This window comes from Prionailurus viverrinus, chromosome B2, assembly GCF_022837055.1.
Source record: "Prionailurus viverrinus isolate Anna chromosome B2, UM_Priviv_1.0, whole genome shotgun sequence".
In the NCBI taxonomy this organism is placed as follows: domain Eukaryota; kingdom Metazoa; phylum Chordata; class Mammalia; order Carnivora; family Felidae; genus Prionailurus; species Prionailurus viverrinus.
Window position 1 is genome coordinate 136,910,377 of NC_062565.1, and position 18,715 is coordinate 136,929,091.

At 40.7% G+C, this 18,715-nt stretch overlaps 1 protein-coding gene across 2 annotated transcripts; it reads left to right on the forward strand.

Annotated features, from left to right (window-relative positions):
• Positions 1-113: 113 nt before the first annotated feature.
• ARMT1 (acidic residue methyltransferase 1) lies at positions 114-13,945 on the forward strand. Of its 2 annotated transcripts, XM_047859899.1 has the most exons (5): positions 114-242; positions 2,245-2,350; positions 2,761-3,005; positions 8,738-8,903; positions 12,198-13,945. In XM_047859899.1, exons 1-5 carry the CDS (start codon positions 199-201, stop codon positions 12,963-12,965), a joined length of 1,329 nt encoding a protein of 442 aa, XP_047715855.1. In that variant the 5' UTR covers positions 114-198; the 3' UTR covers positions 12,966-13,945. The 2 variants fall into 2 exon arrangements, with proteins under 2 accessions (XP_047715855.1, XP_047715856.1); XM_047859900.1 differs by lacking the exon at positions 2,245-2,350 and having other exon boundaries at positions 132-242.
• The last annotated feature ends 4,770 nt before the right edge of the window (positions 13,946-18,715 follow it).

The window sequence follows — 18,715 nt, forward strand, 5'->3', positions numbered from 1 at the left end:
CCCCGGAAGATCTCCGCGTCCCCGAGCGCGCCGTTGTTTGTCTCTCGTACGGGCACCAAATAAAGTTTTTTCATTCAAAAGCATTTTTTTTTTTTTTTTAAACCCACGTTCCTCCCTTTCTCAGCTCCTCCTTCGCGCTGGCACCGCCTCTCTTCCTGCGGCGGGTGCGACGCGAGTTTAGGCGCCGGCAGCGTGGAGATGATGGCGGGGTCTCCGGCGTCCCTGTCGGGACAGGACGTAGGGTTCGTGTCGCTTTCCTCGCCCAGTCGCCCCTGCTCCTCTTCCTGCTCTGTTTGCGGAAAGCCGGGCCTTGCCGGGAACCTGTGGGTTACCATCGGGGGAGCTGCGGCGGGCCTCAGGGCCCCGCTCCCCGGCGCGTCTGCTCGCCTTCCTCCGACGGCCGGGGAACGAGGTGGCCCCGGGCGGGGGCGCGCCTGCTGGCTGTGTCTGCCCGCCGGGCTCCGGGCTCGGCTCGGCTTCCCGCCTTCTTCCTGACTGCTGGGAGCGGGCTGCGCACCCCGCCGAAGTCCTGGGGTCACCCCGCCTCCTGTCCTTGTTCGGGCCTTTTAGTGGCTTATGTTTTAATTTGTGTTGTCTTTCAAGTGATCCGATGTTGCTGCTCTTTTACTCCTCATGACTGTCTTGCGAGTTTATGCCTCCTCCGTCCCCTTTCAGGGTGTTGCAGCGACATAGCTTTAATCATTTTTCACTTATGTAATAAACGCACTTTGGGGGGCTAAAATCTTTTTGCAAAAGCTAGGAATCTCAGCTCTATCGAGAAATGTGTCTCTTCCTATTGCCGGTGAGATTAATTTGTGGTCTCCATTAATGCCTGCAGCTTTTGGTTTTCCGCGTCCTGTCAACAGATTTCTACATCAAGTTGTGGACGACCGTAAAAAAATACATATTTATTTGTATAAATCGAATGGCCAAATTTATATTTGAGATATAGCCTACTGCAAAATATGGGGGGGGGGGGGGGGTGCGGGGGAGGAGGCGCTCTTAGACGAAATTGACCTTATTCGGAGTGGATGGAGACCAGAGAGGCAGCGGTGGCCCCAAATTTAAGCAGGCAATCATTCAGAGTCATGCAAAATATAAGGAAGTGTCTGGAACCTTAAATTTTGAGTCCTGGGTTCCTCTGGCTCCACCCTAGTCCTGACCTGGGACTTTACCCTCACAGATGCAGGCCTCTGAGGAAATACTGAGGATACTTAGCACTTTTGACCCTTGGACAAGGTGGGGGTCGGTTGTGGTTAGGGGCCCTGACACCCCTCCTTCTCCCCTCCCTCAGTGGAAAATCTGCAATTGGACTTTTGACTCCTCCAAAACTTAACTACTGTACTTTGTGTCTGGTAATCTGAAGATACAAATGAACTGATCAGCTATGTTTTGTGCTCTAAAAATGCACAGAATTTCATCGTGTCCTAAAATCTGTCTTTTCTAATGGAATCCTGTGCGTTTGCTTAAAAAGTTATTTCTGTATAAAATGATAATCTGTAAGTCTTGATTTTTGTAGGTCTAAAATAAAAAAATATCTTCCAGTTTTTTTTTTAAATTCAAGTATGCTCAAGTTTTTCTTCCAGCTTTTTTTGTTCTTTGGCACTTCTCGAAAATTTCTTGATTTTGGGGTTGCGAGAGTGAGATGGTAACATCTTGTTTGAGGGCAGAGTAGGAGTCCTTATGCAGGTAGAGCAGAGAGCAGAGAAAACCTTGGAAAAGAAAAAAATGGCTAAGGATATAGACTAAGAGAAAAGTGAGAAGTAGGTTCCTAAATAGCTTTCATTCTTTATGTTCCTCTAGTACAGTAGACGCTCTCAGGCAATTTTACATCCATTGCCCCGTTCATCTTTCCAAGTAGGTGAAGTCAGTAATAACCCTGGAGTAGAGCCTGTTTGATATTTAGGATGATCTTTTTTCTGTCCTGTCATGTTGTTAAACTAGTTTCTGATTCCAGAAAATAAGAGGATTAGAATGGGAAAGATAAGATTGATGGCACAGGCTCCAGGGGAGAATCTGGGATTTAGAGGCACAAAGACTGTTAGCTTTCATGACACGTAACACCAGAGAAAAGTTTGCCGATTTTCCAATGTCTTATTGTAGTAGTCAAACAATGCTGGCTTACTTTATAATGCTTGTATGCAAAGGGCTTTGAATTCAAATGAGCTGTTCTAGAAACAACGACAGCCAATCTGTTGGTATTAATGCTAAGTAATATACTGTGTATGTGGCTCTCTTTTCTAGATCGTTTGCATATCTTACAATTAAAGACAGAATACCACAGATCTTAACCAAAGCTATTGATACATTGCATCGACATAAAAATGAATTTTTTGAGAAACATGGAGAGGTAATATTGTGTTTTAACTTTAATTTTTTGTTAATCCTTTAACAGAAACACAATAGCTGTTTTTTGTCTGTGGTAACAATCATTCCTCCTGAAGATAAGAACTCTGGTTTTTAAGAAGAAGCTTAAACAAAACAAAACAAAAAAGGCAGAATAGATAAGACAGGATAATGTGTGTGCTCTTTGATTTTTAACTTAAGAATTCTGAATATCAATGTTTATATTAGTTTGTAAAAAACAAAATGTAGCTTTGAAGTCTAGTATTTTTTTTCCTTCTTTAGGACCTTAAAAATGTTAACCTAGAGGACTTATTTCTGTATAACATTAACTGTTTGCATATACAAATTATTTAAATATAGAGTATTCAGTTATATTTTTGAAATATTTAAAATTTTTTTTTCGTGTTTCTGCAGAAAGGCACAGAAGCTGAAAAGAAAGCAATTTCTCTTCTTTCTAAATTACGAAATGAATTGCAAACAGATAAACCAATAATCCCCTTTGTTGAGAAGTTTGTTGATACTGACATGTGGAATCAGTACCTAGAATATCAACAGAGTCTTATAAATGAAAATGATGGGAAACCCAGGTGGTTTTACTCACCTTGGTTGTTTGTAGAGTGCTACATGTATCGTAGAATTCATGAAGCAATTATCCAAAGGTAAGCATATAACATCAGATAATAAATGTTTAGAGAACTTAATGCTTTTACAAAATTATAGAATGATAAGTTTAAAGATTAACAGTGGAAGCCAGAATTCAGTTCAGCAGATATTAATGACAGTATCGGATATTTCTGTAAATGTTATCGATATAGTAAATTCTTAGCAATTATAACCCAGTTGTTTAGAATAGACATAAGATTAATATCTGAATAAAATAATATAATATCTGAATAAAAATTCTTGTGAAGAGTTTAGAGTAAAACGAATTGTACTGGGACACCTAGGTGGCTCAGTTGGTTAAGCATCCCAACTCTTCATTTCCTGAGTTAAGAACCCAGGGTCATGGGATCGAGCCCTGCCTTGGGCTCCTTGCTGAGTGTGGAGCTTGCTTAAGATTCTCTCTCCCCCCTCCCTTCTTCCCCTCCCCCTCTTTCTCCCCTCTCTGTCCCTCTCTCCCTCTCCCTCCCTCTCCCCTACTTGTGCTCTCTCACTCTCTCCTCTCTCTCAAAAATAAAAATTACTGATCAAAAAATGTTAATATGAAATGATTATTTCTGTAAAAAAACAAGACAGGACAGAGTAAGCATGTTTTGTTTATAAAAATAGGTAATAGATCAGAGTTGATTTGGGGTAAGGAGTCAATAGAACAGTGAATCACTACAGGGTTTTATGTACTATCTTAATTTTTAGGCCTTTTTTTTTAATGGCTAGATTAGAAACAGACTTTAAAATTGACACATGTCAAAGTCACTTTTTGTAGGCTTGTTTGCACTAATTTATTTCTTCCTAGGAAAATTCAGGTATAGAACTGATTTAAAGAGCAGAAGAAAATGTAACGGGGATTATCCTTTTAGCTCGCTAGTTACAAAAATACAGGTTTGCTAACTAAGGAATTCTTTGGTATCTGTTCCTAAACATAGCAAAGGATAATTTAAAGCAATTGATCAAATCAGCACAAATAGTAAAATAAAAAAAATTATTTGGGGGGCGCCTGGGTGGCGCAGTCGGTTAAGCGTCCGACTTCAGCCAGGTCACGATCTCGCGGTCCGGGAGTTCGAGCCCCGCGTCGGGCTCTGGGCTGATGGCTCAGAGCCTGGAGCCTGTTTCCGATTCTGTGTCTCGCTCTCTCTCTGCCCCTCCCCCGTTCATGCTCTGTCTCTCTCTGTCCCAAAAATAAATAAACGTTGAAAAAAAAAATTAAAAAAAAATTATTTTGGGAAGCATGCATAATTTGAGTCTATTCATTAGCTTTTTCTGACTTCAGAAATTATTTTTTCAAGTCACAATTTGTTGTTTTTGCTGATAAGTTTATTTAATTAATTATTTTTTCTGACCTCACACCCACTGCTGAATAAGTGTATTTTAGGACTTTTGCTCTAAAAGCAAAAAAATGCGCTGTTAAAAATCTAGCACGTTGCCTGGCACATGGAAGGCATCTAAACAAGACTATAGCTAATACTAGGAGCTGCCATGTGCTGAACATCAGCTGTGTTCCAGTTACTTCGCAACCCAGTGAAGTATAGGTATTACTATGTTTCCATTATGTCTGAGGAAACTGAGGTTCAGTGGTATTAATAACTTTTCCCAGGGTTACATGACTAGTAAATGGTACAGTCAGTATTTGACCCTGTTCTATATAAATCAGCCTAGAGCCCTCATGAAACCATCTTTTTCCAAGTAGTAGATTTGGGTGTCTTGTCAAGGACCAAGGCGAGTCTGAAATTCTGGGTGATGGTTTCATAACTTGGGGAAATATCCATCTTACTAGTCAATACCATGCTGCTGAAGTGTCTGGGTGGCTGTCTGTAGGGAGTTGGTGGAGTTTGGAAGTTAGAAAGGTAAAAGGAATGTGTTTCTGAGTTTGCCTTTGGAGGTAGATCAGGTTCAGAGAATAAAAAAGTCCAGGTTAGAAGTTTACAATAGAAGTTTACAAACCTGGCTACACGTTTATAACTCAGTTGGGCGAGAAGATTTTTTTAACATGTAGCTTTGGAAGTCATTATATTAAAATAAACACTGATGATTTAATTTGCGGTGGGGCCTGGGCATCAGTTTTTCTTTCCATACCTCGGAAGACTGCACACCCTGGATTGATAGCCACTGGTCTGGAAACAGCTTGCTAAAAGGAGTCAAGGCAAATTTAGCCTTAAGTGGCAGGAACAAAACTACTAATCTCTCATGGATGTAGACCTCTCCTAAGGTGATCTAAGGTGGCTGGGGCAGGCAATTTGTATCCAAACTCAGGTTTTAGGTCAGTGTAAGGAAGTCCTATTCCATAGAACTAGTAATGAAATCGTTTTTAAACGTCCCAATTCATAGGAGGAATTCCTGCCCCGGGCCAGTGATAGCTCCAGTGACCAAAGAAGGGTCTTCTTAGCTTTTCTAGGATCCCAAAGCACACCTTCACTTTAAGACCTGTTTGTGTTGATTTTGCCCCTTATATTGAAACATACGTGTAATTTTTTTTTTTTGTCAAGATGTTTGGTTTTAGTTTTTCTCAGCGTTAAATAGTTGAATAATCTGCAAGTCTGAAGACAAAATCTCAGCCATATGTGAAATTTAAGTAAATTATTAAGTAAATATACCTCAGATATTGAAAAGTGAGAGTATGGAGAAAACAAGCATTTTAAAACTTTTATTAAAGTATCATATGGGGGCGCCTGGGTGGCTCAGTCAGTTAAGCATCTGACTTTGGCTCAGGTCATGATCTCATGGTTCGTGGGTTCAAGCCCTGCATCAGGCTGTGTGCTGACAGCTCAGAGCCGGGAGCCTGCTTTGGATTCTGTGTCTCCCTCTGTCTCTGCCCCTTCCCCACTTGTGTGCTCTCTCTCTCTCAAAAAGAAGTAAAACTTAAAGTATAATATGCATTCAGAACATATCTTTTTTTTTTTTTTAAGTTTTTGGTTTTTTTTTTTTGTTTTTTTGTTTTTTTTAAGTAATCTCTACACCCAATGTGGGGCTTGAACTCAACAACCTCAAGATCAAGAGTTGCATGCTATATGGACTGAGCCAGCCAGATACCCCCATCCAGAACATATCTTAAGTGTTCAACAATCTTTACCAGAACACACTTATGTCCCAAGGGCCCCCATCAAGAGTCAGAACCTTACTAGGACCCAAGAAACCCACCTTGTGGCCCCTTTCAGTCCTGACATCACTGCCCTTCATAACACTATACTGACCTGTGTTAGTTTTGCATGCTTTTAAACTGCATTTAAATGAAATTATGTGGGATGTACTTTTCTGTCCGGTTTCTTTCATTTAGCATTAATGTTGGTGAGACTCATCCGTATTGTCGCATATAAATGTAAATAATTTTCATTGGTACATAGTGTTGCATTATATAACTATATCACAATCTGTTTATCTATTGTTGATGGATATTTGAGTAGTTTCCAGCCTGGGGTTATGAAGAATGCTGCTGCAAACATCCAAACACATGTTTTTAGTGAGCATGTATGTGTGTTTCTGTTGGGTGTATATCTAGGAGTGAACCCCTGGGTCATAGTGTATGCACATATATGGCCTCAGTAGATTCTAAAATAGTAAACATTTTAAAACCAGGAATCAAATGTAAGTGTGTGAGTTTACTCTTAAATACAGGAATAAGGCTTTTTTTTTTTTTAATTTATTTTGAGAGAGAGAAAGTGGGGGAGGGGCAGAGAATCCCAAGCAGGGTCCCTTCGGTACTGAGCCCCACATGTAGCTCGATCTCATGACTGCGAGATCACAACCTGAGTGGATGTCAAGAGTTGGACGTGTAACCCTTTTTTTCCCCCAAATTTAAGGCTCATTTTTAAAATGAGGTGTGACTTTAATGATGTGTTAATAAAACACCAGAACAAGGATTGGCAACATTTTTCTGTAAAGGGCAAGGTAGTAAATATTATGGGCTGGCGGGGGGACATGTGGTCTTTATCGCAGCTGCTCAGCTCTATCCGTGCAGTGCAGAAGCAGCCACGGACAGTACGTAAATGACTGAGCGTGGCTGTGTTCCTAAAACTTCATTTATGGACACTGAAATTTGAATTTCACGTGTCAGCAAATATAACCATTCAGAAGTGTAAAAATCATTCTTCGCTCACAGGTCATACAAAACAGGTGACCCGCACTGGGTTTGCGAGCTGCAGTCTGCAGACCTCTCTGCTTGAATCTGTGCATCCAAGTAATTTTTATCTTTTTTTTTTTTTTAAGTCGCCTTGAAAGACTGATTTATTTCAGCAATGCTGCCATTGCTAAAAATATCTTTTAATTCTTTGGAACTTCCTTCAGAGCCAGTTTACAGGCCTCAAAAAGAAATTAGTCTCCTCCTTTTTTAGTCATTTTTCATTTTTGAGAAAAAAAAGAAAAAGAATCTTTCACTCCATTTGATTTGCACACATCATTCTACTGAAATTGCTCTGAGTGACTTTGGGTTCCAAATGAACTCCAGAGGAGAAAGAGGCGCTGTCACTGACAGGGCGTGTAATAGTGTGCTGCAGGTTCTGAAGAGAATTCCAGAAGTGCTTGAGCAATGGCTGCATCCTCAGAATAAGGGTCTCGCTTCCCAGGGTGACTGACTGGAAGGAGACAGCAATCATGTGGATGTGTAAATTCTGGTATGTTTTTGTCTTTTTTTTTTTTTTTTAAATCACTTCACAGCAGTCACATTGTTTTTATCCTAAGGTAGATGATCCAAGGAAAAAGTTGCTAATTTAGAAGATCAGATGATCTGAATACCTTTTATATTTGGTTCTGTGAAGTCTATGATGTTATTATTTATACCTTGCTGGTTATGTTTCTCTTAGGCTTGTATTATTAGTTGATCTCTCATTGGACAGCTTAAAGATGTAGCCACAGCACATGTATCACCGCTGGTCAAAGTCAACTTGGGAATGAAAGTTGACCTAAAAAACCCCAGGAAACTACATACACGTGACCAAAATTTGTCATTATAAGAAAACTTATGTTTGTATTTTCTGATTTCTCTCAAGTAGTCGTTGGGTTCCCATAGTACTCTATGTTTTACTCTCTTGGTGATTAGCACATTGGATTCAAGTATTTATATGCATATGTTTGTAACTCAGAACCCTGCCACATTTAGCACCCAAAAACTGCTAAATTAAAGCAATTATTTTGAATTTTTGTTTCTCTCTCTTTTTGCTCTGGAAACCATACTGGGTGAATAATTACAGATAGAGTCGCTACAACTATTTAAAATTCCAGTAAAATTTTGATTAGGGAACTTCTGACAGTTAACTAAAATGAGTTTGGGGATTTGTTTTTGTGTGATTGGATTAAACTGATTTAGTGTGTATAGTTTGATAATTATTTGTTTTTCTGTAATTGATCTATGTTATATATAGTATCTGTTACCACTAATTTTTTTTTTTTTTAATTTTTTTTTTTCAACGTTTATTTTATTTTTTTTTGGGGACAGAGAGAGACAGAGCATGAATGGGGGAGGGGCAGAGAGAGAGGGAGACACAGAATCGGAAACAGGCTCCAGGCTCTGAGCCATCAGCCCAGAGCCTGACGCGGGGCTCGAACTCACGGACAGTGAGATCGTGACCTGGCTGAAGTCGGACGCTTAACCGACTGCGCCACCCAGGCACCCCTGTTACCACTAATTTTTGAGACTAGATGCTTCTGTTCTCTTTCCTTTAAAGAATTGCAATTACCCAAATGTTAAATAAAAGAAGGTACAGAGTTCTATAAATGTTTCGCTTACATTTTTCTCCTCTTGTAGTCCGCCAATCGATGACTTTGATGTATTTAAAGAATCAAAAGAGCAAAATTTCTTTGAGTCACAGGAATCTCTCATTGCTTTGTGTACTCACCTACAAGAGTTGAGAACAACTATCGAAGACCTAGATGAAAATCAGCTGAAAGATGAATTTTTCAAACTTCTTCAGGTAAACGTGATAATCTCCTGTATTTAAAAAAATTTTTTTAACGTGTATTTATTTTTGAGACAGAGACAAAGCATGAACGGGGGAGGGGCAGAGAGAGAGGGAGACACAGAATCGGAAGCAGGCTCCAGGCTCTGAGCCATCAGCCCAGAGCCCGACGCGGGGCTCGAACTCGCGGACCGCGAGATCGTGACTCGAGCTGAAGTCAGATGCTCAACCGACTGAGCCACCCAGGCGCCCCTCCTGTATTTAAACAGTCAAAAAGTAAACTGGGATTGATTTAGCAACAGAGCACGTGTGTATATATTGTCATTTAAGTTATAATTGATCATTTTTTATCATTTTAGTAATAGTGTTATTCAAGAGATAAAAATCCACTCGATCTCTGAAAATGAGTTTTGAAATTTCTTCGACTGGAGGTGATGTTAGTGGCACAGGAGTCATCTGGCTTCATGGCTTGTGTCATTCTTGAGAGGATACTTTACATTCGTTTGGTCAGCCTACCCTGACTTGGGCTTGAATGCTGGTTCTGTCTGTTTGTTGTTGGATCTGAGGCAAGTTACTTAACTTCTCTGAGCTACAGTTTTCTCGTCTGTTAAATAAGGACGGCATCGTATACGTCATTTGACGTGAGAATGAAACTAGATTCAGTCCTGTCAGCGTGAAGCACAGAGCCTAGAACAGCCTCCTGCTACCATCAGCTGTAAACGCTCAGGTCGTCAGTGGTCTTTTTAACGTGACTTTATGACGTTCCTTCACCTGTCTTGTATTACATTTTGCTTTTAATTCTCATTCAAAACATCCGAAGATTTAAGATATGTTATTAGAATCAGAACTATTTGAAAATACGTGGTTTTACACGACAGTATCCCCAGCCCTCATCTCCCAGAAAAAGTCAGAAGCATCCCCAGAAAAAGATGTTATTAGAAAATGCCACGAAAGGAGGTAAAGCAGGGCAGGAGAACCGGGGATGGTGGGGGAGATGCAGGGGTGTAGTGTGAAGCGGGGCTGCCAGGGAAGGGCCTCTGAGAAGGTGATGGGGAAAGACCCGAGGCAGGTGAGGACGTGGGTCCCATGCATGTCTAGGGGAACGTTCCTGCCTAGGGACCTGCGGGGGTGTGAGAGAAGGTGCCAGGTGATCCTGCAGGAAATGAGCGGTGAGGCGAGGGGGCTGGAAGGGCCACAGAGGCCTTGGAAGCAAAGGTGAGGACTTTGGTTTTTACTTGCGTTGCAAGCACTGGGGAGCTATTGGAGCGTTTTCGTCTGAGGAGTAACAAGGATGAACTTGTTTCAAGGGTTACTTCTCAGGACACACTGAAGGGGCACAAGGCTAGACACCGGGAAGTCTGTTATTAAAATGACCCACGTGAGAAGACATGTTCAATGTCACCAGCATTCTGGAGACACTGTGAAAGCAGAGACCGCAGAGTCTGGTAAAACTTTGAGGGCAAGCACAGTAGGCTGCGTGATTAAGAGGGAACGGCTTGCTTTGAGTTTGGAAGGAAAGTTGTCAGGGTGTCGTTAAATAATAAGCCTAGTCATCTCCCCGCTTTGGAACTATTCCTTTATGCTGAGCTTTGACTTAAAAAAAAAGAAAAGAAAAAGGAAAAGCAGTAGTCACATCAGTCTTTATCCCTAGCTAGCCCATTGTTTCCGGGAATAGTCCTTGAATATGTCTTTGTCCCATAAGTAATATAATAAGTTGTGAAGAAGAAGGAATACCACTCTCTTTTCTGTCATCTAGTCTGGCCAAGTAACGGAGGCCAAAAGTTGCCTTCCATTAGCGCTCATGGTGGATCACCAGCAGTTTAGCTTCCTACCAGAACATGAAGGTGTTTTCGTTTGCAGGGAATGTTGGTCTGTTTTTAGAAGCCATAGAACTCCACCCCTGTCTGCACAAACATTTCATGCCTGCTCTGTCAAAGACTGGATGCTGGGCGTGTGATGGTGAGGAAAACAGATAGAACTTGCTATCACAGAACTTGTAATCTTGAGGGAATATAGACAGTCAGTTAATGGCACAAATTAATGTGGAATTACAAACTGGAAGATGGGGTGCAGGAAACATGCAGGGGGCCGGCAGAGACCCTCACCTCCGCTGAGGAGTGCCGTCATCGACCCCACTGTTTCTCTGTCAGGTGGACACTTAACTGTTTGAGCCTTGCACTTAAAAAATTCATTCATTTATCTTTGTGGGTTTTTTTTTTTAAGTTTATTTATTTTGAGGGAGAGAGAGCACGAGTGGGGTAGGGGCAGAGAGAGAGAGACGGAGAGAGAATCCCTGATGTGGGGCTCGATCACACGAACCGTGAGATCATGACCTGAGCCGAGATCAAGAGTTGAATGTTTACCCCACTGAGCCACCCAGGTGCCCCCATTCATTTATCTTTTTGAAATAATATTCTTGGTTGGAACATGCATTTTCCTCTTATTTTGAATCACACAAGTAGAGTTTGTTTTGGCTAACATTTATTGAGTATTGGGTATATTATTTAGACATACTATGTCGATTAATTTTCGCAGTAACTCTACAAGGTAAGTGCTGTTGTTACGTCATTTTTCAGTTGTGGGACCATTGTAATTTACCAATGGTCGGTAATTGGAAATGCTGGGAATTGAACCCAGGTCTATCTAATTTCAGAGCCTGTACTCCTAAGCATGTAATTTTAATTAGAGCTTTAAAAAAGAGGGGCTGCATGCTATTTTCCATAAACTAAGCTGGAGTGTTATTTCAGTTTAAAATAGAATAACATAATTAGAGTTGGAGAGGTCTTTAGACATCTCCTTGCCCAATTTCTTTATTTTACAAGTAAGAGAACTAAATCCCAGAGAAGTTGCCTGGTCCTAAGTTTTATATAACTAGTAAAAGAAACTGAGCAGTTTGGGTAGGAGTGGGAGGAGGGAAAAAGGGACTTATTTTTCTCATGACTTTGGATTTTTAAATAAACTTTGTAGCCTCTTTTCACAGTGTATCATATTCTCTTATCTGCAAGATGCAAAATCCTTCTGATTAAGCAACACGGATCGTTAACATCATTCAGATCAGTTTTTTAAAAAGTTTATTACCTAGTGACCAATTAAATGTTTCATTGTCTTAATCTCGATTATACATCATGATATAAACAATCTTTGCATTATTAGAGAAAGTGTAGATCTGATGGATATTTTGTATCAAGACTGCTGTAGAAGTAAATTTTATGAATAGTTTTAGCAACCCCTTGTCCCACATTTTACATAATAGAGGTTTTGTTGGTTATTCAAAAGAAGGGTAAAACTTGTGTACTTTTTCTTTTTCAGATTTCGCTGTGGGGCAATAAATGTGATCTGTCTCTATCGGGCGGGGAAACCAGTTCTCAGAGAACCAACGTAATAAATTCTGTGGAGGAACTAAAACCTTTCATTTTAGTGAATGACATGGAACATCTTTGGTCACTGCTTAACAACTGCAAAAAAACAAGAGAAAAAGCGTCGGTTACTAGAGTAGATGTTGTTATGGATAATTCTGGGTTTGAACTCGTTACGGATTTAGTATTAGCTGACTTTCTGTTGTGCTCTCAACTGGCTACCGAGATCCATTTTTATGGAAAAACTATTCCGTGGTTTGTTTCTGATACTACTGTCCATGATTTTAACTGGTTAATTGAACAAATGAAAGGTTCTAATCACAAGTGGATGTCCAAGTGTGGGGCCGACTGGGAAAACTCTATTAAAATGGGCAGATGGGTTTACCATGATCATATATTTTGGACTCTTCCTCATGAATTCTGTGTAATGTCTCAGGTTGCTCCTGACTTATATGCCGAACTACAAAAGGCACATTTAATTTTATTCAAGGGTGATTTGAACTATAGGAAGCTGACAGGCGATAGAAAGTGGGCATGTACCATTCCCTTTCGTCAGGCTCTGCGAGGGTTCCATCCTGCCCCTCTCTGCAGTGTAAGGACATTAAAGGCCGAGGTTCAGGTGGGGCTGCAGCCCGGGCAAGCTGAACAGCTCGCAGCCTCCGAGCCCAACTGGATGACCACCGGGAAGTATGGAATATTTCAGTTTGATGGTCCGCTCTGACTTGCTTTAGGATGTCTTAAGTTGTCTGGAAAAATCTGACAGTCGCTTGGCATCCCCAGAAAGGCAGTGTGCGAATTGAGTCACGGGGCTGCTCTGCCTGGCTCTGGGAAGCCTGGCTTCTCGGTGCTCCCGTATGTGCACTCTGGACTCTTCTCTCTTTGAATGTTTTGCCCCACGACATTGTTTGGGAGATAGACGGAGTAAGCTAGTTACAGAGATTTACGTTTCTGTTGGCATTTTAGTAACTTATTTCAAGTTAAATGCATAATTTCAAGTGGTACTAATGAACTTATTTTTAATTGGGCAGAAAGTAAAATAATGCGTGAATTCTGCTTTTAAAGTTCGTTAACATTCTTTTAATGCTACGCTGCATGGTATTTACAAGCATGGGATTTTATTTAACTTGTTTTGGCGCTCTAAAAATAAGGGCTCTGGGAAGACATTTTAAATACGCTTTGAAAAGAGAGGGATTTCTTACAGCTGTGACATTTGAACAATGGACGTAAAGATTACTTACCTCATAAGTTAGTTTTAAATTTTGTTCTCCTTGAATTTTATTTCCTTTTAAATACCCTGTTTTATTTGCACGCAATTGTATTTTGATTGACCTGCGGAATGGACAGTAGGAAACCCAAGATTGAACAGAAACAACTGGTATTTGAAGAACCGTGGTACCTTTTTACGTTCTATTTGCAATGTCCATGATCAACTGAAGTATATTATTTTAACACGTAAGTGTTTTAAATGAACAGATTTTTAGATTGTTCTGCAGTTTAGAAAAAATGCTTTAGATAAAAAAAGATTCTTGTGCATTGAATTTGGAGTACTACCAACAAGTTAATTTTTTACATGCTTACACATTTTTTGGTGACTACTTCAAAAGACTAAGTTTCAGGTCAGTTTGCTTTGAAACTGAAATTGGAAATAAACCTGGAAATGTTTTTCCTGAACTGGTATAATAAAATGAATTGTACCGAAAATCTTGTTGGTTTTATTTTTTCCAGTGGGTGAAAGTCAAGGAGGGACGATTAAGTATGAGGTCTAAGAAAGAAACTCATAATGTACATGTTGCCAAAGCAGTTCTTAACTTATGTCGCTTATAAATGAGGTTAGTCTAAATGAGGTTATAGTCTATGACCTTGCTAAGTGTTTTTAAAAAGCTATGTCAAATATTTATGTAAAGCTGCACATTTTGAATTTACTCTTACCTACGTGTGTTCCTGTTTTAAACATTAAGTTACTAAAATACTGAGCATAGTATAATTGTAGACACTTGACATGAGTTAGAAAATGAGTATATTTGTGTTGACTTTATAGCCACAGTGTGGGAAAACGTAATAGTCACATTTTCCAAAGCAGTGAATTTTTTTGTTTTTATTATGTTGTATTAAGAACATGAATTTAGGATTCGTGAGGAACTAGTTCACCCCCTCCTATAAGAGCACAGAAGCAAACGAGCAAGCAAGAAGAGTGGCACGGCGGAAGAGGAAGTCGATTCTAGATGGAAGTTTAACAAATGCTTAGCAGGGGTGGGACCCACCTGTAGCTTCACCGGTTGGCTTTTTTTTTTTTTTTTTACATTTTATTTATTTTTGAGAAACAGAGTGAGACAAAGCGTGAGCAGGGGAGGGGCAGAGAGGGAAGGAGACCCAGAATCTGAAGCAGGCTCCAGGCTCCGAGCAAGCAGTCAGCACAGAGCCCGACGCGGGGCTTGAACCCACCTGAGCCGAAGTTGGACGCTCAACCAACTGAGCCACCCAGGCGCCCTTCACCGGTTGGCTTTTTTAAATTGAAGTTTAGTTGACACACAATGTTACCTTAGTTTCAGGTGTACAACAGATTGGGCCACTCTCTGCTCCCCACGAGCTCAGCTACCATCTGTCAGCACAGCACGCTGTTACACTACCACTGACTCTACCCTCGGCCACGCCTCTCATCCCCCTGGCTAACTGAAGCCTGTACCTCCCACTCTCCTTCACCCCTTTTGCCCATCCCCCACGCCCCTCCTCTCTGGCAACCATCGGGTCGATCTCCCTAGTCTATGTTTCTGGGGTTCCTGGGTGGCTCAGTTGGTTGAGCGTCTGACTTCAGGTCGTGAACTCCTGGCTCACGAGTTCAAGCCCCACATTAGGCTTAGCGCTGAGGGCGCAGAGCCTGCTTTGGATTCTTTGCCTCCCCCTCTCTCTGCTCCTCTCCCTTCCCTCTTTCAAAAATAAACATGAAAAAAGATAAAAAATCTCTTTCTGCGTTTCTTGTTTCTAGATTCCACATCCAAGTGAAATGTGATTATCTGTCTTTCGATGGCTTATTTTACTTAGCATAATCTTGGTTGGGTCCATCCATGTTGCAAATGGCAAGACCTCTTTTTTTTTTTTTTTTTTTTTTAATGGATGGGTGATACTGTGTGCGTGAGTGTGTGCATATAACATAACATCCCATCTATCAGTAGACCCTGGTTGTTTCCATATCTTGGCTATTATAAATAATGCTATAGTAAACATAGGGGTGCATATATCTTTTTCAATTAGTATTTTTTAATTCTTTGTGTAAATAGGAGAATTACTGGGTATATTCCTATTTTTATATTCCTATAAAAAAATTTTTTTTGTTGTTTATTTCTGACAGAGAGAGACCGAGCATGAGCTGGGGAGGTGCAGAGAGAGAGGCAGACACAGAATCCAAAAAAGGCTTCAGGCTCTGAGCTGTCAGCACAGAGCCTGATGCGGGGCTCAAACTCACAGACCGCAAGATCATGACCTGAGCCAAAGTCGGACTCTCAACCAACTGAGCCACCCAGGCGCCCTATATATTTCTATTTTTTTAATGGTTTGAGGAGCCTCCATACTGTTTTCCACGGTGGCTGCACCAACTTACATTCCCACCAACGGTGCACAAGGGTCCCTTTTTCGTTTTTGAATCTTTTTTAAAACCGGCTTTCTTGAGTTGTAATTCACACACAATTCATCCATTTAATGTGTACGGTATTTTAGTATATTCACAGTTGTGCAACCATGACCAGAAATTTGATTTCTAATTTCAAAACGTTTTTGTCACTCCTCCAAGAACCCCTGTGCCTGTTAGCGGTCATTCCTCATTCTTTTCTCAGCTCTTGGCAACTAGTCATTGACTTTTGGTCTCTGTGGGCTTCCCTGTTCTGGACATTTCCTATATAAATAAGAATCAGAAAATACATGGTCTTCGTGACTGGCTTCAAGGTCATCAATTGTAGCTGTAGGTTTTCAGTCCTCTTGGGTTTCAGCCCTCTTGGGGACACGCCTAGAAGTACATGCTAGAGCCCATGGCAGCTGTGCTCCTGGCTGTGAAGTGGTCTCTCGTGGTTTTGATTTGTATTTCCCTAATGACTAACGGCGAGCATATCTGAGCGTATTTGAGCCGATTGGCCATTTGCATATCTTCTTTGGAGAAACGTCTTTTTAATTCATTGGCCCATTTTAAAATTCGATTATCTTTATTACCGAGCTGTAAGAGTTTTTATATATTCTGCATACAAGGTCTCATTGGATACATAATTTGCAAATATTTTCTCCCATTCTGTGGGTTGTTTTGTCACTTTCTTGATGGCATGGTTTGCAGCACCAAAGTTTTCTACTTTGATAAAGTCCTTCTATGTATTTTTTCTTTTGTTGCAAAGCCTTGGTTTTTGAACTGCTTCTTAACATCCACTTGAGGGCCGCTGCAGTGAGGGACTGAAACACTCAACGGTCAGGGCTCTGTCTATAGTCTTCTGATCCCTCACGTATTTCAACCCACCAGGCTTGGAGGTCAGTTAGGGGTGGTGTTTCCCCTGAGGAGCTGAGTGATTTGGGGAAACTCCCAAAATAGCATCTGCAATTGTTTCAACTGCTGATGTCATACTTGGTTAAGCATGAAGTAGCTCTTGAATACAGCAGGTTATACATTTCATGCAATACATTTTTATCAAGACATAGACCCAGTATCTTATGTACACTATGGAAATATGGATGAAGGGCAGGTAAATAATTAGGTGAGGTTGGTGGTTTATACTCCATGGGTTTATGTTACTTCTGATGAAACAACAGTGGACAAGATTTTTTTTTTTTAATGCTTATTTTTGAGAGACAGAGTTTGAGTGGGGAGGGACAGAGAGAGAAGGAAACAAAGAATCCAAAGCAGGCTCCAGACTCTGAGTTGTCAGCACAGAGCCCCATGCGGGGCTTGAGCTCACAGACCATGAAATCATGACCTGAGCCGAAGTCGGACATGTAACCAACTGAACCACTCAGGTGCCCCAGCAAATGGGCAAGATTTATTGAAATGATCCAGCTTTTTTTTCTTTCTATAATTTGAGGTGTATTTTGTGTTGGATAAAATGCAGTAATGTTTTTGAATCTTTATCAAGCCAGACCTTGGTTGGTCAACCTCACGGTCATGTTTCTGTAGAAGAAACACCCATCACAAAAGACAATATCAACATAGTTCAAACTCTTTACTTATATTTTAAGAACATTCCAGAGTGGACCAAAAACATAATTCAGAGTTCTATTTATTAAAATTCCCTCTCCCACCCATTTTTCTGCTCAAACCCCCCAATGAGTCTTGTTCCGGAATCTCTCCCTCCATAAAACTTTTCTTCTCCTCTCTCTCTCTTTTCTGAACTGGAGGGTAGGGAAGGGAAAGACTGAACACTTCTACATATGCATCTCTTATTACTTAAATGAAGCTTTAATGTAATGTCTGACTCTTATGGTAAGCAATCAGTGATGTCTTGAGATTAGAGAAAATGAATAAAGCAGAAGGGAAAAATAGGAAAAGCAAGAGCATCATCCTATCACCTTTAAATACCCCTGTTGATTTTTATGTATGCATTTCTTTTTTTTTTTTTAAAGGGTATTTATTTATTTTGAGAGAGAGGCAAAGAGAGATGGAGAGAAGGATTCCCAAGCAGGCTCCACACCATCAGTGCAGAGCCCCACGTGGAGCTCAAACTCATGGAACCGTGAGATCATGACCTGAGCGGAAACCAAGAGTCAGACGCTTAACCAACTGAGCCGTGCAGGCGCCCCTTTATGTATGTATTTCTAAGTTTTCCTCCATAGACAGACATATTTCCTACATTTCTAAGATAAAAAAAGCAGGATCATACTGTCTGAAAAGTAATTTTTATTTTATTTTTTTTAATTCCGAAGTATTTTTTCCAACTCCTGGAGTTTTTGTCTGGTTAGTTGGTTTCCTTGTTCTTCTTGCTGTCATTTTACTTCTTCCTAGTTCACTGATTAGTCCCTCCTGGAGAGAGAGAAGTTTGTGGGGGCTTTTGTTTTTGTTTTTTCCCCTTGGGCAGCAGCCTGGCCTGGGACTCAGTAATGGCCTGGGACTCATAAGTACTTGATTTCTAATCCCTGGTCTCCTATTAATCATGTAACCTGTCACATTCTGACCATTTTACTGGAAAAGGAAAAGTTATTTCTGGTCAACTTGAACTATGTTCAAATCTCAAATCCCGGGTCCCCTAGGAAAAGGAGTCACGCAGCGATATTAGCATTCTGGCACCCCCTAGCGGCCATCTGGGTATTCTGTAAAACCTGATCTTTTCCCTTCCTGCAGGGTAACTTGCAGACAGACAGATGCTGTTGTGAGTGGAACATAAATTTAGGCTGAGCCATCCCTTAGTTACCACCATTCACCTCGTTCTTCCTTCCTGATTTTCCTTGGTGGGTCACATCCCCTCCTTTTAGTTTATAGAATATCCGCTCCATTTTCAGACCTTTTAG

Coding starts and splice junctions, on each gene's coding strand:
- ARMT1 (XM_047859899.1), top strand. CDS start 199: ATGATGGCGGGGTCTCCGGCGTCCCTGTCGGGACAGGACGTAGG. Junction 2,351..2,760: donor TTTTTGAGAAACATGGAGAG/GTAATATTGTGT, acceptor GTGTTTCTGCAG/AAAGGCACAGAAGCTGAAAA. Junction 8,904..12,197: donor AATTTTTCAAACTTCTTCAG/GTAAACGTGATA, acceptor TTTCTTTTTCAG/ATTTCGCTGTGGGGCAATAA.